We start from the raw sequence: 27,925 nt of genomic DNA, 5'->3' as shown, positions 1-27,925 counted from the left end.
AGGCAATGATATAACATATTTCAATAAAATATAATATTCAGTAACCGCCATGACTATTCCTAGGTTTGATGACTATTCCAATTACGCAAAAACTCAAATAAACTAGAAATGTAGAATTCAGCGCCATCTAGCGGGATATTGGCTGGGAACAGATCGTTGCAATCACCTTAATTTAAATTTTATAAGTTATCGCATCTCATCGGTGTTTAGTTCTAAATCAGTAGACAGATACGCATTTTTTCACAAAATATATATATACATAATACATATATTTACGCTTACATTGCACAAGTGTATTATATAGCTACAGAAATCAGATCTAGGCTTTATAAAAATAATTCTACGTTTTGGTTACATTTATGATAATGTGACATGAAAATATGGGTCGAATTTACGTAAATATTATACTGAAATTACACTATTTTTATAAATTGCAAACACAAAAAAATATTAAGTGTCTCTTAAAAAAAAAATTCAAACTCATATATTTTTCTTTCTGTATAAGAAAGTATTAGTGTTTATAAACAAAATTTCATATTTTTCTATTGCAACAAACTTTACTATTTTTTTACGAATGAATAAAGTTAATCACCAAATAACTCAATGTACAGAAAAACTGTACTTACAAAAATACTATAGAAAAAGATACACCGTCCGTATCGAGAACCTCTTTTTTGAAGTCGGTTACAATGAATAATATGCTACAAATGAATGAATGAATAAACAAAAATGGCGTCGTCAAATCAAGTGTCCCGATATATGATCACACCGCTACAACATTGATTGGTCCTCCATCTAACATATAAAATATACATCTAATATTTATATTTACGCATAAGTCTAACGTTCAACTAAATATACAATAATTATAGGATCTATATATGTACGCTAAACTAATATATCATTTTGTGTATTTTCAGTATTTTGCCGAGACGCTGCTTCGCCGTCTTCATCCCTTTTTTCAGTCTTATATCTGTAAAAGAAAAATCATTAAATAAAATAAAACAAATCAGATCTTTAATGGTTCTTGAGGAATTTTTTAAGTTTTCTTCAAAGCGAGCGGAGCCGTGTGCGGTATGCTAGTTAAATATACATATATTAACACCATCTACATTACACATAAAGAAGCATTATAATTTTTATTATTAGAATGTTTTCTTGAGATCAACTTACACAAACTTAAACAATTTTGAATAGAGTAAGGTACATTAGGTATTCCACAAAAATTAAAATACAATATTGTGTAAAAATTTGTGAAGCTTCAAACTTTGACCATCCTAGATTAAAATAAAAAACAGTAACTTACTCTTGCTATTAGCCGGATTGTGTACGGGCGGTGGGGGCCGCCGGCTTTTTGTTGCTAACACAGCCCGTTTTGGATTCTGCGGAAAAAAATTTTTCAATATTATGAACTTAGCTTATAGTTGTCATTTGGCAGTCATTGGTTTGGTTGTGTGAGTTAGCTTAGGTTCGTAGTGTTTTTAACTACACAGCTAAAAAATAAAAGACGTGTGGCACTCGGGGACTGCCGCGGTAAAGCTATTGCATGCTATGCCTTCAAGCCACACCTCCACGCCCGTCCCCGTGGGGAGCGTGAGGTTTTTTCGGAATTTCTGGATTCGGTCCCCGCGCTCAAGGCCCACGATAGAAGCTATGCAATAGCTTAAAAGCTCGCTATCGTCTTGTGGAAAAAGTAAATTCTCACTATCGTTATTCAATGAACGTGCTAGTCATTCAATCAAATAGCAAGTGCAGCGCGGTATACAGCACAGTATCTTGTAGTATATTTTTTTATCCCTTTCACACCAACTTGCCAAGTTTGGTGTGAAAGGGATAACAACAAAAAACATACAGGCGTCATTCAAGGCTATATTTTCTTGTTACAAGTTAATGTTCATACTGAAATCTCCAGTGTATTAGATATAAGCTTCTTGGTGCATACAGTCTTTGGATATAACAGTACACTGACCGCACACAGCGCGCTGGGCTCTGCTGTGCCGTGCGGCCTGCCCGCGGCGGCCGCGTGCAGTGCGGCGCGCACGCACTCGCGGCGCACGGCGGAACGCGCGGGCCCGCGGAGCCGCGGCACGAGGCGGCCGAGGCGCGCGCGAGGAGACCACGACTCGTCCCTGCGAATGGAAATATATTTATAAGTCACGAACTCCACAGAATAAAAAATAACTCAAATTTTACTTTTAGTTAAAACTATCAAAATTAAACGTAACTTCTGTCTGCGCGATGCAGATGCAGATGGGAGTTTAAATCTAATAATATATACTTACTCAAAAACTCAAACTCAAACTCAAACTAAAAAAAAAAATATAGGAATCATTATTACAAAAAAAAAATATGAAAAATAATGATCTAACAATCCCCTATGAACACAAAAATATTGGAGTTATTTTTTTTTCCGCATCTGTTTATCCATGTTCTGTTTAATCGTGTTGTTCATTTAGGAAAACGCACACGCATCCGCAAGAAACAAATCTTCAGTTAATCCATAACAAAAATACATAAAAATTTAAATTCCTATCTAAAATTATTATACAAGTACATAAACTATCTTTGGCCCGTAGCACACCTCCGCTGCAGAACTGTAACAGCGGAACCGCAGTAGTTTCGCTCTGTCTTGTCCCGTGTACGAGAAGCGGAACAGTAGCGAAACTGCTTGTTCTAACACATACATCTAACTATTTTTTATCTCTTTCTTCGCGCGGTTTCGCCGATCTCTTCTAAAGCCAGCCACACTACCGCGCTCACGCCGCTATTTGTTTGCGGTGCCGCAATGTTTTCGCGCGTGTTTGTCAAAACCGGCAAAAATAAAACGCGGAACTACATTGTTTTTGTAAAAGAGTATGTAAATCATCAAAACTCTGAGGGGTCATTCTAAAAATACATATGTATATGTATAGAAACGATCTTCATGGGACTCGAGTTCATTACATAGTAGGTTTTCTCCTAATTTCTTTCTTTTTTTATTAATCTCATGCACCCAAATTCTATGAGTTTTATGTCTTTTCAAAGTTAAAGTCCACAATAATATTTCTTCTTCCTCTGACTCCGATAACGACGACATTTCGCTTTGATCGTTGCTTCCGGACTGACTCGCATGAGGTTTCGCCGATGCCGGTTCCGCTACTCAAACTACACTTGATCACAGCGGAATTCATCTAGCGGTTCCGCGGTCATGGTTTCGCAGCGGAGGTGTGCTACGGGCGTTAGTAAGTATATACTCACTTTTCACTTTTAGTCTTATTGTCGTTCCTATTTTTAGAGTTCCGCCGTCGCCGCGACGACGTCCATTCGTCGTCTTCATCTGAACTCATCTCTAATGATGGATACACTGTAAAATAAAACAATATTACTACCTATAGTTACATACTTTAATTTTAAATGATTAAAACAAACAGAAAAAATCGATTGGATTGTTGGAACTGAACTGTTGGATTTGCTTATTGATATTTCTTTAAATTATAAAGTAAAAGAAAACGCAGTAATAAGCTTAGATTTTACTTTTCAACCGTGTTTGAAATTGATTAACGCGTGATTACATTTTTTCATTGGAGACTTACCCTAAAAAACGTGTCAATCTGATTTTATAGATAGTGTTTGAAGATATACATATACAGTGGTGGACGTTTAATTAGAAACTCGTAACACGATGAAGTAGTCATCAAATTCATTTAACATTTACGTATTAACGTATTAAAGATTAAGTATTATTTCGTATGTAATAGAACACCCGTTTATCTAGTTTTATAAGACAATGCTTAATTTTAATCAAACATTAGCTTAAATTAATAAAATTAAACAACTTTAAGTGAAACCTGATTTCCGAGTATTTTCAGTCTGGACAACAAATTAGAAACAGCATGCTTCGCGTGATCCAAAGTCAAAACCTGTTGAAATGCCGCCAATATTCTTTCTTCTACAAATATTTTCACCGTTTTTTAAACATTCTATCTAAAAGTTTCTAAAAATTAATTTGCTTTACAGTATAAATGGTTAAAAGTATGATTTGTGACCCATCAACAAGAAAAATAATTTTAAGTTTACATTTTGACAACAAGTCAATAACTGCGTTAAAAACAACCGACTTCAAACTTGCACGTCTTGCAACATTTACAAATACAGACAAAAATGCTCATAAAATAAAAACTACTGGGCCTATCCGAATAAAATTTTTATGGGACCAATTCGACACCATCCCGCATCGAACAAAAAAAGAATCACGTAAATCGGCCCAGAAACCACGGAGTAATCGGTGTACATACATAAAAAAAAAAAAAAAAAAAAAACATACCGGCCGAATTGATAACCTCCTCCTTTTTTTTGAAGTCGGTTAAAAACTAGAGTTACAGGAAAATTGCAAATCATTTAGAGTGTTCGATAAAAATATATTCAATGCTATAGTTTATTTAAAAGAGCATGGTACTTCCGATCAAGTGCCTAGAAAAGCTCTATCATGAAAAACCACTGCACGCGAGGATAGGCAAATGATTCTTTTGGCAAAGATGGATCCATTTAAAAGTTCAAATTCTATTATAAAATTAGTTTTTTCCGAAGATGAACCTCGCAATGTGTCGATGAGATCGGTTCGCAGGCGGTAATTATAGGCAAAATTTTTTTGAGAGACGCCAGGAAAGTACAGCTTCTTACAAGGAAGGGAACAACGTGTTTCATTTACTTAGAAATAATGCTAGTGGACAGTACGCCAGTGAAAAAGTTTTATTTTGGGATGAAACTAAAATTAATTTAATCAATTTTGATGGCAAAGGATACACGCGTCGTTAAGTTAACCAGGCCTTAGATAATAAATAAACAGTTAAGCATGGCGGAGGAAACATTATAGTATGGGCATGTATGGGGTTGTTTTTAGACTGTTATAATCTTTATAGACAACAACGGCTTTACAACGTCGTGCCTTAGATTGTATGAGAATTTAACACGTTTGCAAAAACATATTTTCTAATAGAATTGGAACCTTTAAATGGATCCATCTTTGAGAAAATAATTATTTGCTTATGCTCGCGAGCAGTGGTTTTTCATGGTCGAGCTTTTTTAGGCACTTAATCAGAAGTACCATGCTCTTTTAAATAAACTGTAGCATTGAATATCTTTTTATCAAACACTCTAAATGATTTTATTCTTTCCTGTAACTCCAGTTTTTGTCAAAATGTAATTAAACTTAAAATTATTTTTCTTGTTGATGGGTCACAATTGTTACTTTTACCCATTTATACTGCAAAGCAAATTAATTTTCAGAAACTTTTATACGGAATGTTTAAAAAACGGTGCAAATATTTGTAGAAGAAAAAAATATTGTCGGCATTTCAACAGGTTTTGACTTTGGAACACTCGAAGCATGCTGTTTCTAATTTGTTGTCCAGACTGAAAATGCTTGGAAATCAGGTTTCACTTAAAGTGGTTTTATTTTATTAATTTAAGCTAACGTTTGATTAAAAATAAGCAATTTATTATAAAACTAGATTAACGGGTGTTCTATTACATATGAAATAATGCTTAATCACTAATACGTTAATACACAAAAGTAAATAAATTTGATGACTACTTCATCCTGTTACGTGTTTCTAATTAAACGTCCACCACTGTATATACAACATAATTACAGCCGTGCAAAGCCGGGGCATGTGGCTAGTTAATACATATATAAATATTTATTAACTTGACGACGCGGTTGGCGCAGTGGTAAAGTAACTGCCTACTGAGCCGACGGTCCCGGGTTCGATCCCCGGTCAGGGCAAATATTTGTGTGATGAACTCAATTATTTGTTCTTGGGTCTGGGTGTTATTATCTATATATGTATTTATTGAATATTTATCGTCGCCTAGTACCCACAACACAAGCCTTAATTGAGCTTACTGTGGGACTAGGTCGATTTGTGTAATAATGTCCTATAATATTTATTTATTTATTTATCACTCACCATACTCCTCATCCCTATGGACCTCCTTGATAACATCCTCTTCATCATCGAAGTCTTCATCAGCGCTGTTCGGTGCTGCCTTCCTTGCGCGTTTACTACTGCTTGGTGTACTGTAAATAATAACTATATTAAAAATGAATACTAGGGATAATAAGAAACGGATGGGATACTAGAATCATTTTATTTGGATTGTGAAGTGAGGAGTTTTGCGAGGCATGAATAAAATACTCCATGAAATATTCGACTTCGATTTTTACGAAGTTAAGCATATTTTAAGTTTATATTTTTTGATCTTGGAATAAATGGCATATATTATGTTCTGGTGGGATTAGCGGTAGTTTAGGCGCTACAAGTATTATAATGACGCAGCGCGGCAATATCCCCCTAATAGCACCTATAAGTTAGCATTCTGCAATATTTATAGTATTAGTAGAAAAATAACACCATCTCAGACTTCATTAGGTTTGAAAAATGGTTAATTATTAGAAGCACGACATTATTAATTAACATTGTAAACAGAAATGTTTTAAATTTAATGTTTTATTTAATTAAATTCTCACAATATCATTATATTATGTAACAATAAATAAAGATTTGTCAAGTTCTTAATACAAATATATAATAATATTCACCTTTCAAGTCTAGACGTGGGCTGTGTCCTCTCCGTTGGTTCAACATTATTTTCTGAAATACTAAACGTCCTCGCTGGGGCCTGGGCTTCGTATCTCTCACTGATGCTCAACATACCGGCTACTGCTGCGTCTTCCCTGTAAATATATTATTATCTATAATATAAAAATGAATCGCAAAATGTGTTGGTAAGCGCATAACTCGAGAACAGCTGAACCGATTTCGATAATTCTTTTTTTATTATATTCCTTGAAGTACGAGGATGGTTCTCATGGAGAGAAAACGTAAACATGTACCACGGGCGAAGCCAGGGCGGACCGCTAGTTTTTTATAAAGTTTAACTCTTTATAGCGATTTTCAAAGGAATGAAATCCGCCCTGGATTGGCGTGGCGGGTTCGAGTCCCGCTTCGTGATCGAATTTTTTATTAATTTATATTTGTAAAACATTTGAATGCCATAAAACCAAAAATATCAAATTCAGGAAATGAAACCTTACGAATTTTACCACAACTTTGACGGCACAATTATACTGAATAATGTATAATTTTTGTTAAATTCTACATATTTCTTTATAATAGATTCAACATAACTTATTTATTTGTTAAACTAAAAATTACTACAATTATTTCAAGTATATCCAACTTTATAAATAGACCCGCTATAGAAGAGCAATGCATGTTACCACGCGACGGTCATATCCAAAAAAATATCCTTTCGACGAAATTCCGATTAAAATATCTATAATAAAAGAGAATACTATATTTATATCCTCTTCCAGATTATTAAAGCACAGCTTGTAATTAATGAAAACCACTATAATTATAAATATTTTCTACAACAACCCACATAAAAAAAAGACGGGTTGCACTGGGGGAGTGCCGGCAGAAGTGAAAACTTGATTATTAACGTTGAGCATGTTTGATAACCATCCGTCTTACGCTTTTTCGATCAGGTCACGTGTCCTGATGCGAGTTTAAGATTTTATACCCATTACAGAAAAAGTGCTCAACGCCGCTAAAGAAGTTTTCACTTCAAAAAAAAAAAAACTCACGTCTCAGTGACCGGCTGTTCTTCCTCAGCCAAAACGGACGCCTGTATGAGAGATTCGATGCCGTTCGCCGGCGCCGGCCGCGATCTGTAAGCGCCTGCGCTGTTTGACGCTAAAATATTATGAAAAAATCTTAATTATAATATAATTTATTTATGTATAACTCCTCAATACAACTATACACAGCTCAGCTACAACAAAACAACACAAACTAATACATTACAATACGAATACAACAAAAAAATCAGTATAGTTTATGTAGTGGCTCTATCCTTAGATCTCTGTGGATCAAAAGGCAATATTAATTAATTTTTAAAACGATAAAACCGACATCGGTCATATTGATAAACACTATTATATTGTCTATGAATCTATCACATCTTGTCTATGGCCACTCACCCGCGTGCTGTCTATGGTTGTGTCTATGCTTCGCCGGCCGCCGTCTGGCTGGGGCCGGTTCGTCCACATATAAATCTCCGTCTTCATACTCGTAAGTGTTGGACATTCTTCGTCTGACCGCTCGCTCGGAACGTCGCACGGGCGTCGCTGGCGTTGTCTCTGGTTGTTTCTGCTCTTCTATCACCTGTGGTATATAATATTGTTAAATGAAACTGTATAAAAAAATTCAGGATGTTTTTATAATGACTATTGACCAGTAAAATTACTAAAAAAATGTAAACCCTAATATTGATAGAATTGTACTTGAAATTAACTCAACTTACTTATTATAGTATTGTAATTGAATAATTTTACACATTTATTATGAAAATATTAATAACTATACAAATATTAAGATCTATCTAAAGATGTTCGATTAAATTTTATAATCCTAATACTATTATAAAGGCGAAAGTTTGTATGGATGTTTGTTACTCTTTCACGCAAATACTACTGAACCGATTACAATGAAATTAAGCACACATATAGAGGGTAACTTGGATTAACACATAGGATAGGTTTTATCCCGGAAATCCCACGGGAACGGGTTTTCCTTTGAAAACGCGGGCGAAGCCGAGGGCGGAAAGCTAGTAAGTAATAAAGGTATACACGTCAGAATAGCAATGAACTATAGGAATACATGAAAAGTCGGGCAAAGGCCCGCGGGAATATCTGCAGGGCTTTGCTAGTGTATATAATAAAATTAAGTAAAACTCACATAATTACTAGTACTGTATTGGTGCGCGATCGCCGCATCGTATGAGGGTAGTTGGTTGTGTGCGTGCGCGGGTGCGTGTGCGTGCGTGTGTGCGTACACGCCGTTCTGCGCTTGCGCACCTGATGTACTGTATGTGGGGTTCTGGAATGTATTTATTTTAGTTAATTTCTGTAAATATTAAATCATTTAAATTCTAGTCGTAGTTCCAGGAATGTTCGAGATAAAAATTAGCCTCTCAGTGAATTAAATTGTTCTTTACAAAAGAATGGAATGGAAAATACTTCAGAATATACGCGCTTTTTTTTCAAACTGCAATATGATTATTGTGATTTTATGAAAACTAGCTAGAAACATTTTTTTTTTTCAAAATACATTAATGCGATTTTTGTTAAGAAAATCAGATAAATATTTTCTCTATTTACCGCCCACTCACATACTAAATAAACTAATTAATTAATTAATAACAAATCTCACTTGATGCGTAGTTACGACGTCCGTGAACCTCTGGTACGGTTCGTATGCGATTTCAGTGGCCGGTTGTATGCCGTATTGCTGGTACGAGCCCGGTTTAGCCGTTTCTGAGTATTGATAGTCGTGTTGTATGTCCTCCGCCGAATACATACCTAACAAATAATAATAGTTTTAGTTTTTTAACTAATATGAATTCTAAATCTATACAAATATTATAAAGCGGAAGAGTTTGTTTGTTTGTTTGAACGCACAAATCTCAGGAACCACTGGTCCGTTTTGAAAAATTCTTTTGGTGTTAGATAGCCCATTCATTGAGGAAGGCTATAGGCTTCAGAATCTACATTGAAACACCATTATGTGTGTTATTTTTACCTTTTTTTTTTTTTTTTTTTTTTTTTTTTTTTTTAACGTTGGGAAATGCATTTACGCATCCCCCTCTGCAGTTTTTCTGCGTGAGGGGGTATGTGGGACTCGCGAGAAGCCATACCCACTAAATGTTATTTTTACCTGATTTAATTGAAATCAACTTAAAAAAGAAATTACTACTTATTTAACCATTTCAACTATAACATTCTTTAACAACAACTTAAACATTATTTTATATCTTAATATATATAAATCTCGTGTCACAATGTTTGTCCTCAATGGACTCCTAAACCACTTAACCGATTATAATAAAATTCGCACACCATGTGCAGTTCGATCCAACTTGAGAGATAGGATAGTTTAAACATGTAGGTACCACGGGCGAAGCCGGGGCGGACCGCTAGTAATAAAATAATAATCAAAATCCTCACCAGGTCCATAACTAATTTCCTGTCCTTCCAATCTAACATTAGCTTGCAAATTCTCATTTGTATACAAAACTTCTTCATGATAATCCCCTATATCTTTCTTAGATATCGTCCATTGCTGTATTGGTTTTAACGTCCGATCCGATCTTATTAGATGTGATTTTAGTATAGAATGTTCCGGAAGGCTATATGGTGGTGGTTCTTCGCGTGATGAGGACGGGGAATTACTGTGAATTTAATAAAATTATATATTTTAATGGAATTAAATATTAAGGTATGTATGTTCATGCAATAGGTAGGTTTTAAGAATGAGATTTTATGCAGTCAAATAACCAAGATAATTAAGTAAGTTGATATTTTAAGCTTTTTATTAGAATAGCAATTGCATCAAATATACAACGAAGATAAAATTTACCAAAAGAAAAAAATGTTGTGTGGTTTTATGAAACCAAGGTAAAAGTGAAACTTAGGCACAAAATTATCGTATTTGTACGATAATTATCGTACGGTTCGACCGTCACGCGACATGCGCTACACAGACCAAAAAGTTTGAGACGATGCAATAAAAGTTTCACTTTAAAAATACAATAACATAAAACTCATATTATGGCAAAAACATATATGGACAAAGAGAAAACAACTTGATGGAAAACTGCGTAGCCTAAATTGGCTGATAGGTCACCACTCAAAATTGAAAGACAATAGTAAAATTCTAATTTACAAGACAATCTTAAAGCCAATCTGGACGTATGGCATACAGCTTTGGGGCTCTGCCAGCAATAGCAACATTGCAATCCTAGAGAGATTCCAGACTAAGGCTCTCAGAACAATACTTGGTATCCCCAAATGTATTGCAAATAAATACATGTACCTTGATCTCGGTATAGCCACAGTTCGAAAACAAATTGTCGAAAGCAGCCAGAAATATCAGGGAAGGCTAACAGTACACACCAACGACCTTGCTCAAGCGTTAAGTGGAGAGGGAGGCCAACAATACATCAGGCTAAAAAGACAGGACATTACAAACCTTGCTAAAAGATTCTAATCTAAAACAAATATAACACTAGACTACAAGGGTGGAGTCGTTGGACGAGCCCCTTGAAACAATATCATGTTCCCGGACGGAGTTCCAAACAATATAAAGGCCAATTGTTACCAAACAGATTGCCTGGTCGCAGTTATATCAAAAAAAAAAAAAAAAAAAAATTATGCCTAGCCATCTTATTTTTTATCAACCAATGTAAATGCTTACAATTTTAAACTCATTGTCATTAAACGATTGCAACAAAATCTAAAAGAGATACACTTACTTCATTTTAACCTTTAAACTTTTCTTATCCGGCCTTTCAACATAACCGTTGCCTTCTGGGTATGCAACCTCGTAGTTCTGATAAGTATACTTTTCTGGCACTTCCTTTTCATTAATTATATATTTAGCTTCCGGCAAACTCGTCACATACTTAACCTCAGTGTTCACATACTTAACTGTGTCACTATTCGCAAACTTTATATTACTGTTAACAAACTTGACATCATTATTGACATACTTGACATTATTGTTGACATACTTGACATCGTTAGTAACAAATTTGACATCGCTGTTGACAAACTTGACGTCATTACTGACAAACTTGACGTCGTTACTGGCAAATTTGACATCGCTGTTAACAAACTTGGCATCATTACTGACATATTTGACATCATTGACATATTTCAAGTCGGCAGCATATCTTTCTGTGTATGGTACTTCTTTGTTATCTATATAATATTTATCTGCATATATTTTTTCTTCAATAAATTCACCATTTTGTGAATTTGGTGTCATGTGCATTATAGGCTTTGGTAGTGTGAGTTTTAATGATTTCTTTTGTGTTGATGAATGTTTTTTAGTATTTGACTTTGTCGGTGAATGGTTTTTCACTTTGCTATCCTGAAAATAAATATAATAGTTAATATTTCTATTCATAGACATAGGCATAAACATAGACAATTTACTTCGCAGGATTTTTTAGTACAAAACAAACAATTATTTACTTAAAAATACATTATATAATGAACACCTACACTATTTATCAATTGTCTCATTAATTTCCAATTAAAATTATATCATTAGATGTATAACATTGTATGACGTATAAATCAAACTTCATCATACACTCCACAAGGATATTAGTAAATAACTCAATTAACATAACAATTAAGATAATTATCTCACTTTATCCTTATTAGTGCCGCTACGCTTCTCCAAAATGCGCAGTTCCTTGCAAAGCTCGCGCACTAGTTGCCCAGAGTTCAGACATTTTGGCACGTTGTCACGTTTTGATGTGTCCGTCTGTATAAAAATATAATTATTATATTAGGAAACTATTAGTAATTGATTATGACGTCATAACAACACGTTTATTTGTGACTAGCTTTCCGCCCGCGGCATCGCCCACGCAGTCAAAGAAAAACCCGCATAGTTCCCGTTCCCGTGGGATTTCCGGGATAAAACCTATTCGATGTCCTTTCTCGGGTATCAAAATATCTCTATACCAAATTTCATGCAAATTGGTTCAGTAGTTAAGGCGTGATTAAGTAACAGACAGAGTTACTTTCGCATTTATAATATTAGTATGGATTTAGCTGTACTGACCTGCCTTTACTGTAACACATGATGTGTGTATGATAATGCGAAATGAATTCTATACATTACATTCAGTATTTCAATATGTTGTCTATACTTAATATTATAAAGCTGTATTGTTTGTTTGGACGCGCTAATCTCGGGAACTACGGGTCCGATTTGAAAAATTCTTTCGGTGTTAGATATAATCAATATAATAATAATTATCAAGGACGGCTATAGGCTATATATCATCTCGCTAAGACCAACAGGAGCGGGTAAAACCGCGGAGCACAGCTAGTGTTATATGTTTACAAACAGGAAAAATATGCATAGCATGTGAATGGATGTATTGTTTTATTGATGTCGCGCTTCTCTTTAGTACATAGTCATTAATGCAGAAAATATTAATTTAAAGAAAAATCTGGTGAATGATAAAAACTCCCTTTGTGAATATGAAAAATTCAGCATAATAAGCAGTCTATTTTATGTTATTTTTCTATTAATTGCGTGTATGTAACTTTTATTTGATACTAGCGGTCCGCCCCGGCTTCGCCCGTGGTATATGTTTACGTTTTCTCTCCATATGAACCATCCTCGTATTTCAAGTAATATTATAAAGAAATAATTATCGAAATCGGTCCACCCGTTCATACTTGTAGTGCGTGATGCCGTGACCAAGGGAAATAGGGATTCATTTTTATATACAGGGTGTTCCACCGTCGGTATTTTAATCTCAATGGAGGTTATAGTTTTGCATACGCTGAGTATGCAAAAAAATACTTATAAAATTCCAAATGCAATTTCTTTTTCAAATAGATAAATTCTTAAAACTCTTTGTGTACACCCCTAACAAACAACCCGCCCAATTTTGCCACCCGCACGTCATCTATCGTTTAAAATTATGTTTTCATAGACAAAATGCTCACATTAGCGAATTGTTATATGCCGGCTGCGAGAAGCTAGAGAAGAAAACATAAATCTTAAGGAAAAATTTAGCAAAAGATTTTTGACGTAATTTTGTTGTTTAAGTATTTTTTACGTGATCAGTGTATGCAAGACTACAAGCTCCTTGGCGCTTAGTATACCGATAGTGGGGCACCCTGTATAGAGATTATTATGTATGATGTTTATTTACTTACACTTTTCAACGCGTGCCACTCTTTGAGCGCATTCGCCAATATTTTAATACCACGCAGTAGTAAAGGCGGTAAATCCTGTTGCACTGGCGGTAAACAGGTTTCACTTAGCGTAAAATCTTCATCCTAGGACAAAAAACATTGTCAGATATCAAGACGAAAATGTGATTTTCAATTAATTTGTAGCTCAAAAGAATACAAGACCTTCAAATATGTAGAAGAACAATAAATCAAATTAAACAAAAATATTATAGAAATTTTTTTTTCTGTGCTTTCTGAACTGGTGGTAAATAATAAATCATGGAAAAAAACCTGTTACAATAAAAATAACTGTTATAAAAACTACAAGTACACTACTTTGCTATTTTTATATTCAAATTAATGTTATTTACCTGTGTCTCTTCATTATGCCGTCTAAGCATAGCCAATAAATGCGCTCCCGCATACCAGTGCATTGCTTCAAACAACGGATATCTAAACATCATCGGTGTTTCTACACGACTCTCTATTTCATATATTCTGTAATGAAATATATTCTTCTTATTGGGTAATTCATTGAATTATTAAAAAAAATTGAATCCTTGTTGACCCATGACTGACACTGATGAGACAAAACAATTTAAAAAGATAACTAAGGTATTAATGTGTATTAAATAAATATTTCAGGACATTTTTCACACAAAGCACGATCTGATCCCATACTTTTTGCTTGTGTTATGGACACCAGATGGCTGATACATATATAACTTTAAATAACCGTATGTAAAGTGTTGAATTGATTTTGATAAAATTTGATACAGTTGAAAACCGAGTTACAAAACATGGTCTGCTTTAAGGTCCTAGAATCAACACCTAAGCATAGAAACAATTACAAATCTACTATAAACATAAAAAAAACTCACTGCAACTGCATTTCAATAGCATAAGAATGCAACAAATTGCCACCAAACACGAGCGAATCCGCGGGCGTGTACACTGCGTGTATCCAGCCGGAGGGGATGAATAGACTTTCGCCGGGACATACTTCCGCTGTGCCGTACCATTCCACCTAGAAATCCATACTAATATTATAAATGCGAAAGTAACTCTGTCTGTCTGTCTGTCACTCAATCACGCCTTAACTACTTAACAAATTTGCATGAAATTTGGTATAGATACTTTGATACCCGAGAAAGGACATAGGCTACTTTTTATCCCGGGAAATAGGATAGGTTTTATCCCGGAAATCCCACGGGAAATATAAGGGGTTTTCTTTGACTGCGCGGGCAAGCTGCGGGTGGAAAGCTAGTATTACATATTTTGATTACTTAAACTTTTCTTTATAATAACATTAGTATAGATTTATGATTTCTTTAGATATTCTAGTTTTTATGTAGTACAAGTCTGATAAGTTATTTATTAGACCAATTAATTAGATATCAAATTATAAGTAAACTAGCTTTCTAGCCGCGGCTTCGCGCGCGTTGGCTAAAACCGAAAACCGCATCAAAACCTGTTGCGTACTTTTAACGATTTAAGCATACATAGGGACAGAAAAAGCAACTTTGTACATACTATGTAGAGATTTAGTTGTTTACATCTTAATTTAGTTTTTACCTCGTAAGTAAGACTGATAATAATAATATTTAACCCATTGAGCCCCGAACGGCCCGATCGGTCCACGACACAATAGATTTTCTATTGTGTCTGTGATTCCGGGGCCTGAGTTATTATGACGACACACATTTCATAACGTGAAATGAACTTACCATATCACCAAAGAATCTTTCAGTTTGATTATTAGCAGCGCTCCATTGTTGGTACAATGCCAAGTTTGTTGATGTCGGCGGTATTAAATAGAATATCTGAAAAATACATTATGTGTAAGAATAAAACTAACATTATATATATTTTGTTATATTGTCTACGTCTTTAAATAACTAGCTTACCCGGCAAATGTTTTTCTGCCAATCTGATATATTATGATAACATTTATGGGAATGAAAAATAGATGTTGGCTTCTCAGACCTAGCCAAAGTGTTAAACAATTAGCTTAGCCATTTCAGTGACATGAAAACTTGATATATTCGATTTTAATTATATTATATATTCAATATTTCAAATTTTTCATAAAATCTTTGAAATATTTTACTGCAATAATAACTAAATTGTATGTACCCTAGTATTAGAATTACTCTTGAGAAACATTTAATATTAGCACATTTCTAACTTCCACTACTTTAACATCCATACTAATATTATAAATGCGAAAGTAACTCTGTCTGTCTGTCTGTTAATCACGCTTTAAATACTGAACCAAATTGCATGAAATTTGGTATAGAGATATTTTGATACCTGAGAAAGGACATAGGATAGGTTTTATCCCGGAAATCCCACGGGAACGGGAACTATGCGGGTTTTTCTTTCTTTTGCGCGGGTGGAAAGCTAGTTGAAAATAATTTAGTACACACCTTCTGTCCGTGCAGTACATGATACCACACAGTCGTCCCACCAAAGTCCACGTGGAAGTCTGTGTATGATCCCCCCGCGGACATTAGACAGTATCTTTGCACCGCTGGCCGAGCTCTTGTTTCTAGGGACGAGCCACCAGCCCATACACGTTCCGCCCAGTCGAGACGGCGCGCGAGCCCGGGCGGTTCTACTAGTGCTGCCATGCTGGAAGTTAATTAATCCATCAGGCCCCGGAATCACAGACACAATAGAAAATCTATTGTGTCGCGGTCGGATCTGGCCGTTCGGTGGTCAATGGGTTAATAGTAGGGATGTAACGATACCGATATATCGGCCGATATAATCGGCAAGCCGATATATCGGTATCGCCGATAATCAAACAACCGATACCGATATCAAACAATTAAAAAAACCGCGCCCAATGAACGATGCGGGAGGCCGCCCGCGCGTGCGCACTTTGTTTTCTGAAAAAACTCTACCAATAGTAAACTTTTATTAGGTACTGATTGTATGTGTATTACTTAAAGTTTAACTGACTTTGTAAAATAATAATACTAAAATAAATGGTTTTGTTGTTTTTTGATTTGGCATTTTTATTTAAAAGAATACGATTAACAGTGGAGTCTCTGTTAAATGTTGGTAACTTTTTATGCATAATTCACTATTTATTTTTCTACCAAGCCATCGATATCGGTATCGGTATCGGTATCGCCGATACATTACTACAAATATCGGTATCGGTATCGTATCGGCAAAATCATGTATCGTTACATCCCTAGTTAATAGGTAAAATATATAATACAAAACGAATATAACATCTAGATAATCTCGCCATACTGCATAGTAGCTTGAGATCAAGAGATAGTTCTTTGAAGTTTTTTATTATTAACTAGCAGTCCGCCCTGGCTTCACCCGTGGTACATGTTTAAGTTAACTCTCCATAAGAACCATCCTCATACTTCAAGGAACATTATAAAAAAATAATTATCAAAATCGGTCCACCCGTTCACGCATGATGCCGTCAGCCGTGACCAAACAGGTTTCATTTTTATATACATATATAGATTTTAAGATTATTGACATATTCTTAAATATTAAAATTGAATTAATTATCTATCAACCTAATGCTACAAAATCATCTCAATTCTGATATCATAGAGTGTATTTTATTAACATGCTATCTACTTAAATATGCCATAAAGTTCATAAATCAATAATTATTAAGTATCATCATGTGTCTCTTATAATAACTAGAATTATGCCTTAAATAAAAGTATAAAATAACTGTTCTGTGATCAAAGTGAATGAATGTCAAATCTATACTAATATTATAAAGCTGAAGAGTTTGTTTGTTTGTTTGAATGCGCTAATCTCAGGAACTACTGGTTCGATTTGAAAAATTCTTTCGGTGTTAGATGGCCCATTCATCGAGGAAGGCTATATCATCACGCTAAGACCAACTGGAGCGGTGACACGCGGGTGAAACCGCGGAGCGCAGCTAGTCAAGAATAATATTCAAAAGCAACTTACGGTGTATCACTAAACTCCAAACTAAGAACATTTAAAACTTTTTCATCTCTATGCTCTGGAGGTGTCTCAAAATATTCCACAAAATCACCTAAGGGCATTCTAAGTGTTGTCTGTTTCCTTACATCTATAACTTCAACCTGAAAAGTATGAAATAATTAATGCCCATATATATTCTAGTCTAGATGATACAAAATTATTAACAGTAATAAATGTGATATATACTAAGATAATGTTAAAATAACTACAATAAATAGCCATAGAAATCTTACATTTTACAAACATATACTTAAGTATCTGTCTGAATATTCAAAAATGTATTATGAATACTCAATCTTAATTTGAGATCAGTGTCACTACAATATTTAATGATTTTATGACATAATAGGTTACAGTTCATTTAATTAAAATGTATACATACCTCCAATTGCGCTCCACAGAATCTCAAAACTGATCTAACATTGAAATTTGCAGAATTTGGTATTTTCATGTCCAATCCATCTGTGCTGTGGAAAATGATTGGCCTGGTAAATCCTGAAAATAAATTTAACAGTTATTAACATTCATATTATAAAAACATCAAAAGTGAAACTATTTTCACTAACAATGAGGGGAATTCATACAATATTTTTAAGCTATTGCATAGCTTCTATCGCGGGCCTTGAGCGCGGGGACCGAATCCAGAAATTTAGTAACGAAAAAAACCTCACGCTCCCCACTCCGACGGGCACGGAGGTATGGCTTGAAGGCATAGCATGCAATAGCTTTACCGCGGCAGTCCCAAGTGTTTTAATAATTAGACATTCTTAGATAATGCAATGAAGATTTAATCAAAGTGCACAATAGTGCAATGTTTATGCATGATAATAGGTAATTTAAAAATATAAATTTTATATAGTTACTAGCGGTCCGCCCCGGCTTCGCCCATGGTACCTACATGTTTAAACTATCCTATTGCTCAAGTTGGATCAAACTGCACATGGTGTGCGAATTTTATTATAACCGGTTAAGTGGTTTAGGAGTCCATTGAGGACAAACATTGTGACACGAGATTTATATATATTAACCCCGTGAACGATCGGGCCACGACACAGTAGATTTTCTATTGTGTCTGTGATTTCGGAGGCTGAGGGATTAAGATAGGAGACTAATATTCTAAAACCAACCATTATCCTGTACAAATTCCTCCGTAAACTGATCCGCCCTCATCCTCTGTAAGGCAGCCTGTGTGGGCCGCATCGGCCGAGCGGCCAATGCTCTCACCCACGCTGGAGTACCAGCTTGAGAGGGCCTCGTCTCTGCACCGATTTCGTAGCGATCCGCGCGATGGTTGTTTGTAGGAATTTTTACTGCAAATATCTTAGTATTGATAGTGTGTTGGCAGTAGTAGAGGTAGTTGTATATTGAAAAATGTACTTTAGCTGTGTATGCTATCTATAATATTTGACAAATAGTTCAACAAATAAAACGGTTCAATAATTATTAGTATTTGATTTATACAACTTTAAATTTCTTTATAAATTTAAAAATTCTATATAAAATTAACAGTTATGAAATTGGATATTGTTAAACAATATTGCATAATAATAAACAAACATTCAAAACATTGACATGTGGAGTTTACTTACACACTGAAGGTCCGTAGGTTTGTGCACATTTTGGACAGTGGTATTTATCTATATCGTCTGAATGATATATTTTTACATTGACACAACTGAAAAAAAAGTAAAAACACTGTGAATTTCACGTGGAAAATTTGTTTCTGTAAAAGGGGGGTTTATAAATCATAGAAAAGTTTACTGTTTTCTATGGGAATCGATGCGAAATAGATGAAAACCACTACAAATAATTAATAGTGTGTACACAAAGGGAACTGCAACACGCACTTTTAGGTCCCATGGTGACCATAACAGTAAACAAATAATATAACGCAATCCCCAAGACCATTACTACCACAAATTAGCACAAATTCATAAATATAGATTAAAACTCACAAAACACACTTTGAAATCACTTCAACTATAGAAAAATTAAATAAAACATTAATTCACAACATGATGGCCGAACCGCAGAACGATGTCAAATTGATTTATTTTTTCTTCACACACAATGTTCTTTCTTGGATAAAATTTATATATATTTGGATTTACCTTCCATGGAACCACTCACGGCAGCAGTCACATTCTATCATAAATTGCCCAATATTATATGGTTGACCACACAAACAATAAGTTTCCTTCGATGACGCCATTTTGCTGGCGAATAGACAATGAACATATTTTTTTTACCACGTCGATCGTGGGTTGCCACATTATAAAAATTAGAATCATAGACTAAAGAATATCGAACTGTGAATTGAATTACATTGCAAATTATAAAATAATTATTTTATAAAATTTATTTATGAAAAAAATCATTTTTTTTATTTGTATACCTATTTAACATACAGACTGAAAATTAATAATTATTTTTTATTGTGTCCGATAGATGGCGGGATTTATGTGCATCATGATCACAGAACAGTAAAAACATATAGAAGTGCTGTAATGTCTAATTAGAGCGAGCGCCCACGAGAAACTTAGTTGCCCGGCAACTATTTTGTCTCTGTCGCTGTCTCCTCGCAAAGTTTTGAACGATGCGCACACGAAAGCGACAGCGACGCAACTTTTTCTTTAAAATTTTCTGCATTTATCAACATGGATTTCGAAGAGACGGTTGTGGTCTGTGCTCTTGTCCCGCATAGTTCCCATTCCCGTGAGATTTCCGGGATAAAACCTATCCTATGTGTTAATCCAAGTTACCCTCTATATGTATGCTAAATTTCATTGTAATCGGTTCAGTAGTTTATGCGTGAAAACTGAAAACCATACATACATTTCCTCTATATATAATATTAGTATAGATATGTAATCGTAATTGAAAAAAGTTAAGTAAAACGAAATAACATATTTTTCTATGGCGTCGTTACTAGATTATGTTGCTGAATTTTGTTGAACTGTCTATGATGCCTATTAAAATGGCTCTACTATAGACAGAAAACTACTAATAATAAAAATAACTTAATTAAAAAACAATATTATTAATTTATTAAATAGGTTTGAAGTCGGTACCAAGCACTAAGCACTTAGTATTAAGCCCGTGCATCGACAACAAACCTTTTTAGTAAATAACACATCTAAATAATATGTAGTAATTAATAATATCAATATCAATCTTTTTTATTTTTTACTTTTCCGTTTTTGAAGTCGGTTGTTTTTAGCGAAGTTATTTTTATTTAATACTTTTTAGTGTATTTTTCAACACGAATCAAACGAGCCCAAACTCGATAAAGTTGAGTCAATATATTACTAAGTTCCTATGGCCACCTTCCGATTCCATCATCAAATCAGCTCTATGTCATAATAATGTTTCATCGCTATCGAATTTACATACGTATACAAAATTTCAGCTCAATCGGTTACCTGGAAATGAATCAAAGTTACTTGCTACATTTCAATTAAGTCATCGAGATCAGACAAAAATGCTCACAAAATAAAAACTACTGGGCTTATCCGAATAAATTTTATGGGACCAATCCCACACCATTCTGCATCAAACAAAAAAAGAGTCACGTAAATCGGTTCAGAAACCTCGGAGTAATCGGTGTACATACATACAAAAAATATACCGGCCGAATTGATAACCTCCTCCTTTTTTTTGAAGTCGGTTAAAACTACTGTGTACGAGAATAAATACGTTGACATAAATAGGTATTATCGCTACGCCGGTTAGAGCGAGTGCCCACGAGCAACTTAGTTGCCCGGCAACTATTTTGTCTCTGTCGCTGTCTCCTCGCAAAGTTTTGAACGATGCGCACACGAAAGCGACAGCAACGCAACTTTTTCTTTAAAATTTTCTTCATTTATCAACATGGTTTTCGAAGAGACGGTTGTGGTCTGTGCTCTTGTCCCGCATAGTTCCCATTCCCGTGAGATTTCCGGGATAAAACCTATCCTATGTGTTAATCCAAGTTACTCTCTATATGTGCTAAATTTCATTGTAATCGGTTCAGTAGTTTATGCGTGAAAACTGAAAACCATACATACCTACAAACCTTTCCTCTTTAAAATATTAGTATAGATATGTAATCGTAATTGTAAAAAGTAAAGTAGTTTTTATTTAATACTTTTTAGTGTATTTTTCAACACGAATCAAACGAGCTCAACCTCGATAAAGTTGAGTCAATATATTACTAAGTTCCTATGGCCACCTTCCGATTCCATCATCAAATCAGCTCTATCTCATAATAATGTTTCATCGCTATCCAATTTACATGCGTATACAAAATTTCAGCTCAATCGGTTTCCTGGAAATAAATCAAAGTTACTTGCTACATTTCAATTAAGTCATCGAGACCAGACAAAAATGCTCATAAAATAAAAACTACTGGGCTTGTCCGAATAAAATTTATGGGACCAATTCCACACCATTCCGCATCAAAAAAAAAAAAGAATCACGTAAACCGGTTCAGAAACCTCGGAGTAATCGGTGTCCATACATAAAAAAATATACCGGCCGAATTGATAACCTCCTCCTTTTTTTTAAGTCGGTTAAAACTACTGTGTACGAGAATAAATACGTTGACATAAATAGGTATTATCGCTACGCCGGTTACGCGGCAACTGGCCGGCGGCCGTCGCCTGGCAACATTTTTGTCGCCGTGCGCGCACTTGCATTGAAACCAATAGATAGGGCGACAGTTGCGTCGCGGGCTTGTCTCCGAACCCGCGGACAAAAAAGTCTCCCGGGAGTTGCGTCGCTACGTACGCGCACTTTCATACTAGCCCATGGCTGGAGAGACAAAATAGTTGCGGAGACAAAATAGTTGCGGAGAGAATGTTGCTCGTGGGCGCTCGCTCTTACGCGGCAACTGGCCGGCGGCCGTCGCCTGGCAACATTTTTGTCGCCGTGCGCGCACTTGCATTGAAACCAATAGATAGGGCGACAGTTGCGTCGCGGGCTTGTCTCCGAACCCGCGGACAAAAAAGTCTCCCGGGAGTTGCGTCGCTACGTACGCGCACTTTCATACTAGCCCATGGCTGGAGAGACAAAATAGTTGCGGAGACAAAATTGTCGCGGAGACAAAGTTGCTCGTGGGCGCTCGCTCTTAGTATGAAAACCAGTGTCGCCAAACCCACACATTTAAACCGATAGTTATACAGTACACTACAAGTAAACTATGCCTTTGATTGGACAGCTTAATTTGAGTAAAAACTGACTTAGGTTATAAATTCAGCATTTCAATATGTACCCTAACGCACCATGTTACGGTTTATTTTAGTATAACATCCCTAGGTATATTAGCTGTTTTGTTTCTCATTGCACAGAAATTCCAAATTCGAAAACATTCAGCTACTCCACAACAGAGGGCGTTAGTTTTCGATAGATATAAATTTGAAACGCAACACATAGAGATAAGGTTGAAATTTGTGTCACTCAACATTAATGACATTAACTTGATAGGTATTTATCTGATGCTATGCTCTGAGGGATGTCAGCCTTGTTATCGATAATGGAGAATGTTCACTAATTTTGATTATTAGCACTCCATATTCTCTGTCAAAAATAAATAATACTAGTGAAAAAATTACTTCGATACGTCAATTATTTTCCGATTTAGAAGTAAAACAAGTTGTAAACGCCCGGTGATGGTGTGACGTCACACCACAACACGCTCAATCTGGCTCACTCAGTCCGCTAGCGATCGCGCGCCCGCGCCGTCGAAATTTTAATTACTTTTAAAAATGTCCAATCCAAATACCAGAAAATCATGTGTTGTTCCTAAATGTAAAAATACAACTACCAATTCGCCGGATAAGTTGTTTTTTATAGTTGCAAAGGAAGTAAGCTACATATGTATTATAATATTTTGAGAACATTGCAGCTGTTTTGCGTTATACTTTGTTTTCTATACAAGTTTTAATCTATACTAGACTGTGCTTCTGCTCTGCTCGTATGGGCTAAGTATAGGTAGATGGCTAGTAAGATTTTTTCTTGTTTTAAGTTGAGAATGATATGGAGAACTATACTAAAATATAAGTTGGTCGGGGGAAGAATTAAACAAAAACAGGGTATAGTTCCACACAAATTCAAATGTCAACAGGAAAATGAAGATAAACCTCAGAGATCAGCAGTGCAAAAACGCAATCGTATAGAATATTTTGAGAAACTATTAAATAAAGATGAAACTTTGGCATGACTGTTATTTTATTAAACGAATAATAATTACTATTATTGGACTATTAACGAAATTCGCGGACGAAAACCCATCAAAATACTGCGCAAGCTATAACACCTACTACAGCGCTGCCGACTTGATACTAGGGTGCGTATAAAGCAAAATTACCAATCTTCTATTAGATGATACGTGTAATATTCAAGACCAAATCTAAAAAATAAAATATATAACAAACTAGATGATATGTTCAACGATTCTGTTCAATCAAAAACATAAAATATTAAAATTGACTCGATAAAAAAAAATCACCAAGTTAGCTCTAATGTTCACACTTTTACGTTTTCTACTTGACATGGTAATACTTATTATGATTTTTTTTTCATAAACAATTATATTAAAACATTTGCAAGATATTTGTCACAGCATTTTGAGTAATTACTTTTAGTTTTGGTTTTATCTGCGATAAACCACTTTTATCGTGACAAAACCAAACGTTTATCTCGAGAAAAAAAGAGCGCCAAAAATAAAACCAAAACTAAAAGTAATTACACAAAATGATCTGACAAATATCTTGCAAATGTTTTAATATAATTGTTTATGAAAAAAAAATCATAATAAGTATTACCATGTCAAGTAGAAAACGTAAAAGTGTGAAAATTAGAGCTAACTTGGTAATTTTTTTTTATCGAGTAAATTTTAATATTTTATGTTTTTGATTAAACAGAATCGTTGAACATATCATCTTGTTTGATATATATTTTATTTTTTAGATTTGGTCTTGAATATTACACGTATCATCCAATAGAAGATTGGTAATTTTGCTTTATACACACCGCGCGGGGACGCGGCCGCGCGGTGCGTTGTGACGTGACGTCACAAGCGGTCACGTGACTATTAGCGGGACTCGATATTTTTCGAAACTTTGAATGCGTATAAAATCAAAACTACTTGGTATTTTTGACTACGACAAAAACTAGTGTATTTGTATACATACAGGCTTTACTGAGACACAATTTCAAGGGATTTGGCATACCTAGTAACATTCTTCATTCACAAATAAATATTTTTTGTGTATTTTTTTTTCTTTCTTTTATATGAGTATAGTATAATGCGTCACATTTTGGAGTATGTTTATTACTACTAAGTACGTCTTTTTATATTATTATTATTAAATAAAAAACGGAATAGAATAGTATAAATCTATATTTACAAAATACAAACAGAAAATATGCATTATTTTAAATCTTTGAACTGCTGTAGTTTGATGTATCGGTGGCCTTTGTTAGACCGCTTAGTACTGTTCGGCATCCAGTTAACTCGTCACGTTGCATTTATCCATTTCTCTTTTAAATTAGCCTCTTTGGGAAATCTATAAATAAATTGGACAAATGAAAGCTAAGGAAAAATAAAATAAAATTTAATATTTATAATGTTTGTCTTTTCTAAAGTATCGATACTGTCGATATGCGCGACAAGCATCACTAAAGCGACATTCGTTTGTTTATTGCGATAATATTCCAGAAATTCTTGTTTGCTGTTCAATCTATAATAGTACTAATTTCTTACGAATTAAGGTTCATTTTGACTAGATATTTGTATACAATTTTGACAAATTACAAGCGAAGTTATAACATAAAATATTATATGTAAAATAAATAAAAATAAGACTTACCGATGGTATGAAATGCCTCCATTGCTGATATTATTTCGTCTGCTATCATTTTTGCACTCTAAGGGCGCTTGTGCACTACAAGGAATATTACTGTCCGGCATTCCGATTTTTTACGGTCCGGTTTGGCATGAAAAAACCGATGAATTGCTTGTGCACCTGTCCGTCTTTACTCGGATCAGTGCGGTACAGTTCAAGGAAGTTTGGCGGTATAATGCTATCATAAATGATTGTTTTTGCATTTTACAAGAAACGAGTAAAAAATATAGAAGGTGAAATATTATATTATGTACTTCGTTATAATTAGGGATGTAACGATACATGATTTTGCCGATACGATACCGATACCGATATTTGTAGTAATGTATCGGCGATACCGATACCGATACCGATATCGATGGCTTGGTAGAAAAATAAATAGTGAATTATGCATAAAAAGTTACCAACCTTTAACAGAGACAACTGTTAATCGTATTCTTTTAAATAAAAATGCCAAAGCAAAAAACAACAAAACCATTTATTTTAGTAGGTATTATTATTTTACGAAGTCAGTTAAACTTTAAGTAATACACATACAATCAGTACCTAATAAAAGTTTACTATTCTGCCGTCCTTTAACTAGAAAGCCGTTAAGCCCACGAAGTGAGTTTCGAGTAAATGGCAAAAAACACGGAAATCGTTATTTCTTAAAAATTATGACACTTACAATAATTATTGTGAGATACATCGATCGACATTTAATTATATTATATCTAAATATTAGTTTTTACCCAGAAACTGTTATAATTTATTTTTAAATTCACTTTTTCTCGTTTAGTTCAGCACTAGATTTCCACCCGCGGCTTCGCCCGCGTTTGCAAAGGAAAACCCGCATAGTTCCCGTTCCCGTGGGATTTCCGGGATAAAAACTATCCTATGTGTTAATCCAAGTTACCCTCTATATGTGTGCTAAATTTCATTGTAATCGGTTCAGTAGTTTTTACGTGAAAGAGTAACAAACATCCATACATCCATACATCCATACATCCATACATCCTTACAAACTTTCGCCTTTATAATATATATTAGAATATTAGAATATTAGATTAGAAATATTAGAAATATTAGAATATTAGATATTAGATATTAGATATAATCTGAAAATTTTAACTATTTACTGGACAAGACGGCCGTTCACATACCAAAGCGACTTTTTAGCTAAGTAATTTAGTATTTTTATTTTCATTTTGTGATTTTTTTTTATTTGTTAATAAAATGCTTACCTAAAACGTCGTTAAGCTACTATAACTACTTTTAAGCTATGACTTTCGTTTTAATTTAAATTTCAAAAACTTTATAAGGGCTTTTGGATGCTTTTGTACTATGATTCTATATAGTTGTACTAAATTTTAATCTTACTAATGTTAAAAATTTGCTGCTTTGCTCTCGGGAATTACATCCTCTAGGTCAACCAATGGAAAGGAAAAGGATCAAAAGCTTTTAGGTTTAAGTATTAAGGATTTAAACACTATCTAAATTAATGGTTTTAGCGTCTTATTGTGAGTAACAAGTATTTTAAACTCTTTTACTAAATGACTCTTTTAAGTTTTCGATAAAATTAACCTTTATTTCTCGTCATGTTCACGTTTATTTCATTACAGTGGCTCATTAATGGGTTAAGATTGAGATAAATCTTCTCGCTTTTCTTTTTTGGAACCGTATATTCATTTAGAATTGCAATTTTAACGTTATTTTATAAATATTCTTCTGCGAAGCCATCATACGAGTCACGGATATTGAGTACATATAGAACCACAAACAATGTAAACATAAATCGTTTCCTGAAAAAAAAATTAAGACTTGTGCACATGGTTTTTGAAAAAATACACCCTGGTTTCAATAGGGCTTCAAGCTCTTACATGTGGGATGCTCTTAATAAATAATGTAGAACCGCTTATCAAATGATTAGAAGACTCTTTCATCCACATTCAGAAAATATAATATACCAGAATATGTGGAAAATAGCAGGAGGTAGAAAACTTTTTATTTGCTACAATGTAAAAAGTACAAATCTTAATAATCTAATACATATAAAGATAAGAAAAAATAGCAATAGTTGCAAAATGGACTCCCCGTCAGCGGGTCAAAGGTCTCCTAACAATTTTTGTATCACCATCTCTAGTACATTGCTTGACAGTCGATTACTAATTCCACCCAAGGGGTAAATTACATAATTAATAAATAGTTTTAAAAATTAAATAGTACAGACTGTCTTTCTTCTCTTTCTCGG

The 27,925-nt window shown here is 34.5% G+C and overlaps 1 protein-coding gene across 1 annotated transcript; it reads right to left on the bottom strand.

The window, feature by feature from the left end:
- Window positions 1-173: 173 nt before the first annotated feature.
- On the bottom strand, window positions 174-20,038 carry LOC149898027 (uncharacterized). Its single transcript, XM_090115768.1, has 23 exons — window positions 19,921-20,038; window positions 19,399-19,484; window positions 18,937-19,119; window positions 18,192-18,304; window positions 17,774-17,910; window positions 16,243-16,447; window positions 15,541-15,636; window positions 14,695-14,840; window positions 14,185-14,311; window positions 13,796-13,918; window positions 12,264-12,380; window positions 11,359-11,978; window positions 10,052-10,275; window positions 9,258-9,406; window positions 8,784-8,924; window positions 8,027-8,210; window positions 7,631-7,739; window positions 6,581-6,715; window positions 5,949-6,058; window positions 3,238-3,343; window positions 1,970-2,129; window positions 1,307-1,382; window positions 174-973 (listed from the first exon to the last, which is right to left on the bottom strand). Exons 1-23 carry the CDS (start codon window positions 20,019-20,021, stop codon window positions 894-896), a joined length of 3,528 nt encoding a protein of 1,175 aa, XP_089971894.1. The 5' UTR covers window positions 20,022-20,038; the 3' UTR covers window positions 174-893.
- Between the last annotated feature and the right edge of the window lie 7,887 nt (window positions 20,039-27,925).

The sequence above is a fragment of the Colias eurytheme genome, chromosome 24 (assembly GCF_061535395.1).
Source record: "Colias eurytheme isolate Ceu_HAF_F1 chromosome 24, ilColEury1 Martin Lab GWU primary, whole genome shotgun sequence".
Taxonomy (NCBI): Eukaryota; Metazoa; Arthropoda; class Insecta; order Lepidoptera; family Pieridae; genus Colias; species Colias eurytheme.
This window is presented reverse-complemented; position numbering and strand designations above follow the sequence as displayed.

Excerpts from the sequence above, each read along its gene's own strand:
- LOC149898027 (XM_090115768.1), bottom strand. The coding sequence starts at position 20,021 with ATGGCGTCATCGAAGGAAACTTATTGTTTGTGTGGTCAACCATATAAT. Across the intron at positions 19,485-19,920 it reads CGTGAGTGGTTCCATGGAAG|TTGTGTCAATGTAAAAATAT; the intron begins GTAAATCCAAAT and ends CTTTTTTTTCAG. Across the intron at positions 13,919-14,184 it reads GGCATAATGAAGAGACACAG|GATGAAGATTTTACGCTAAG; the intron begins GTAAATAACATT and ends TTTTTGTCCTAG.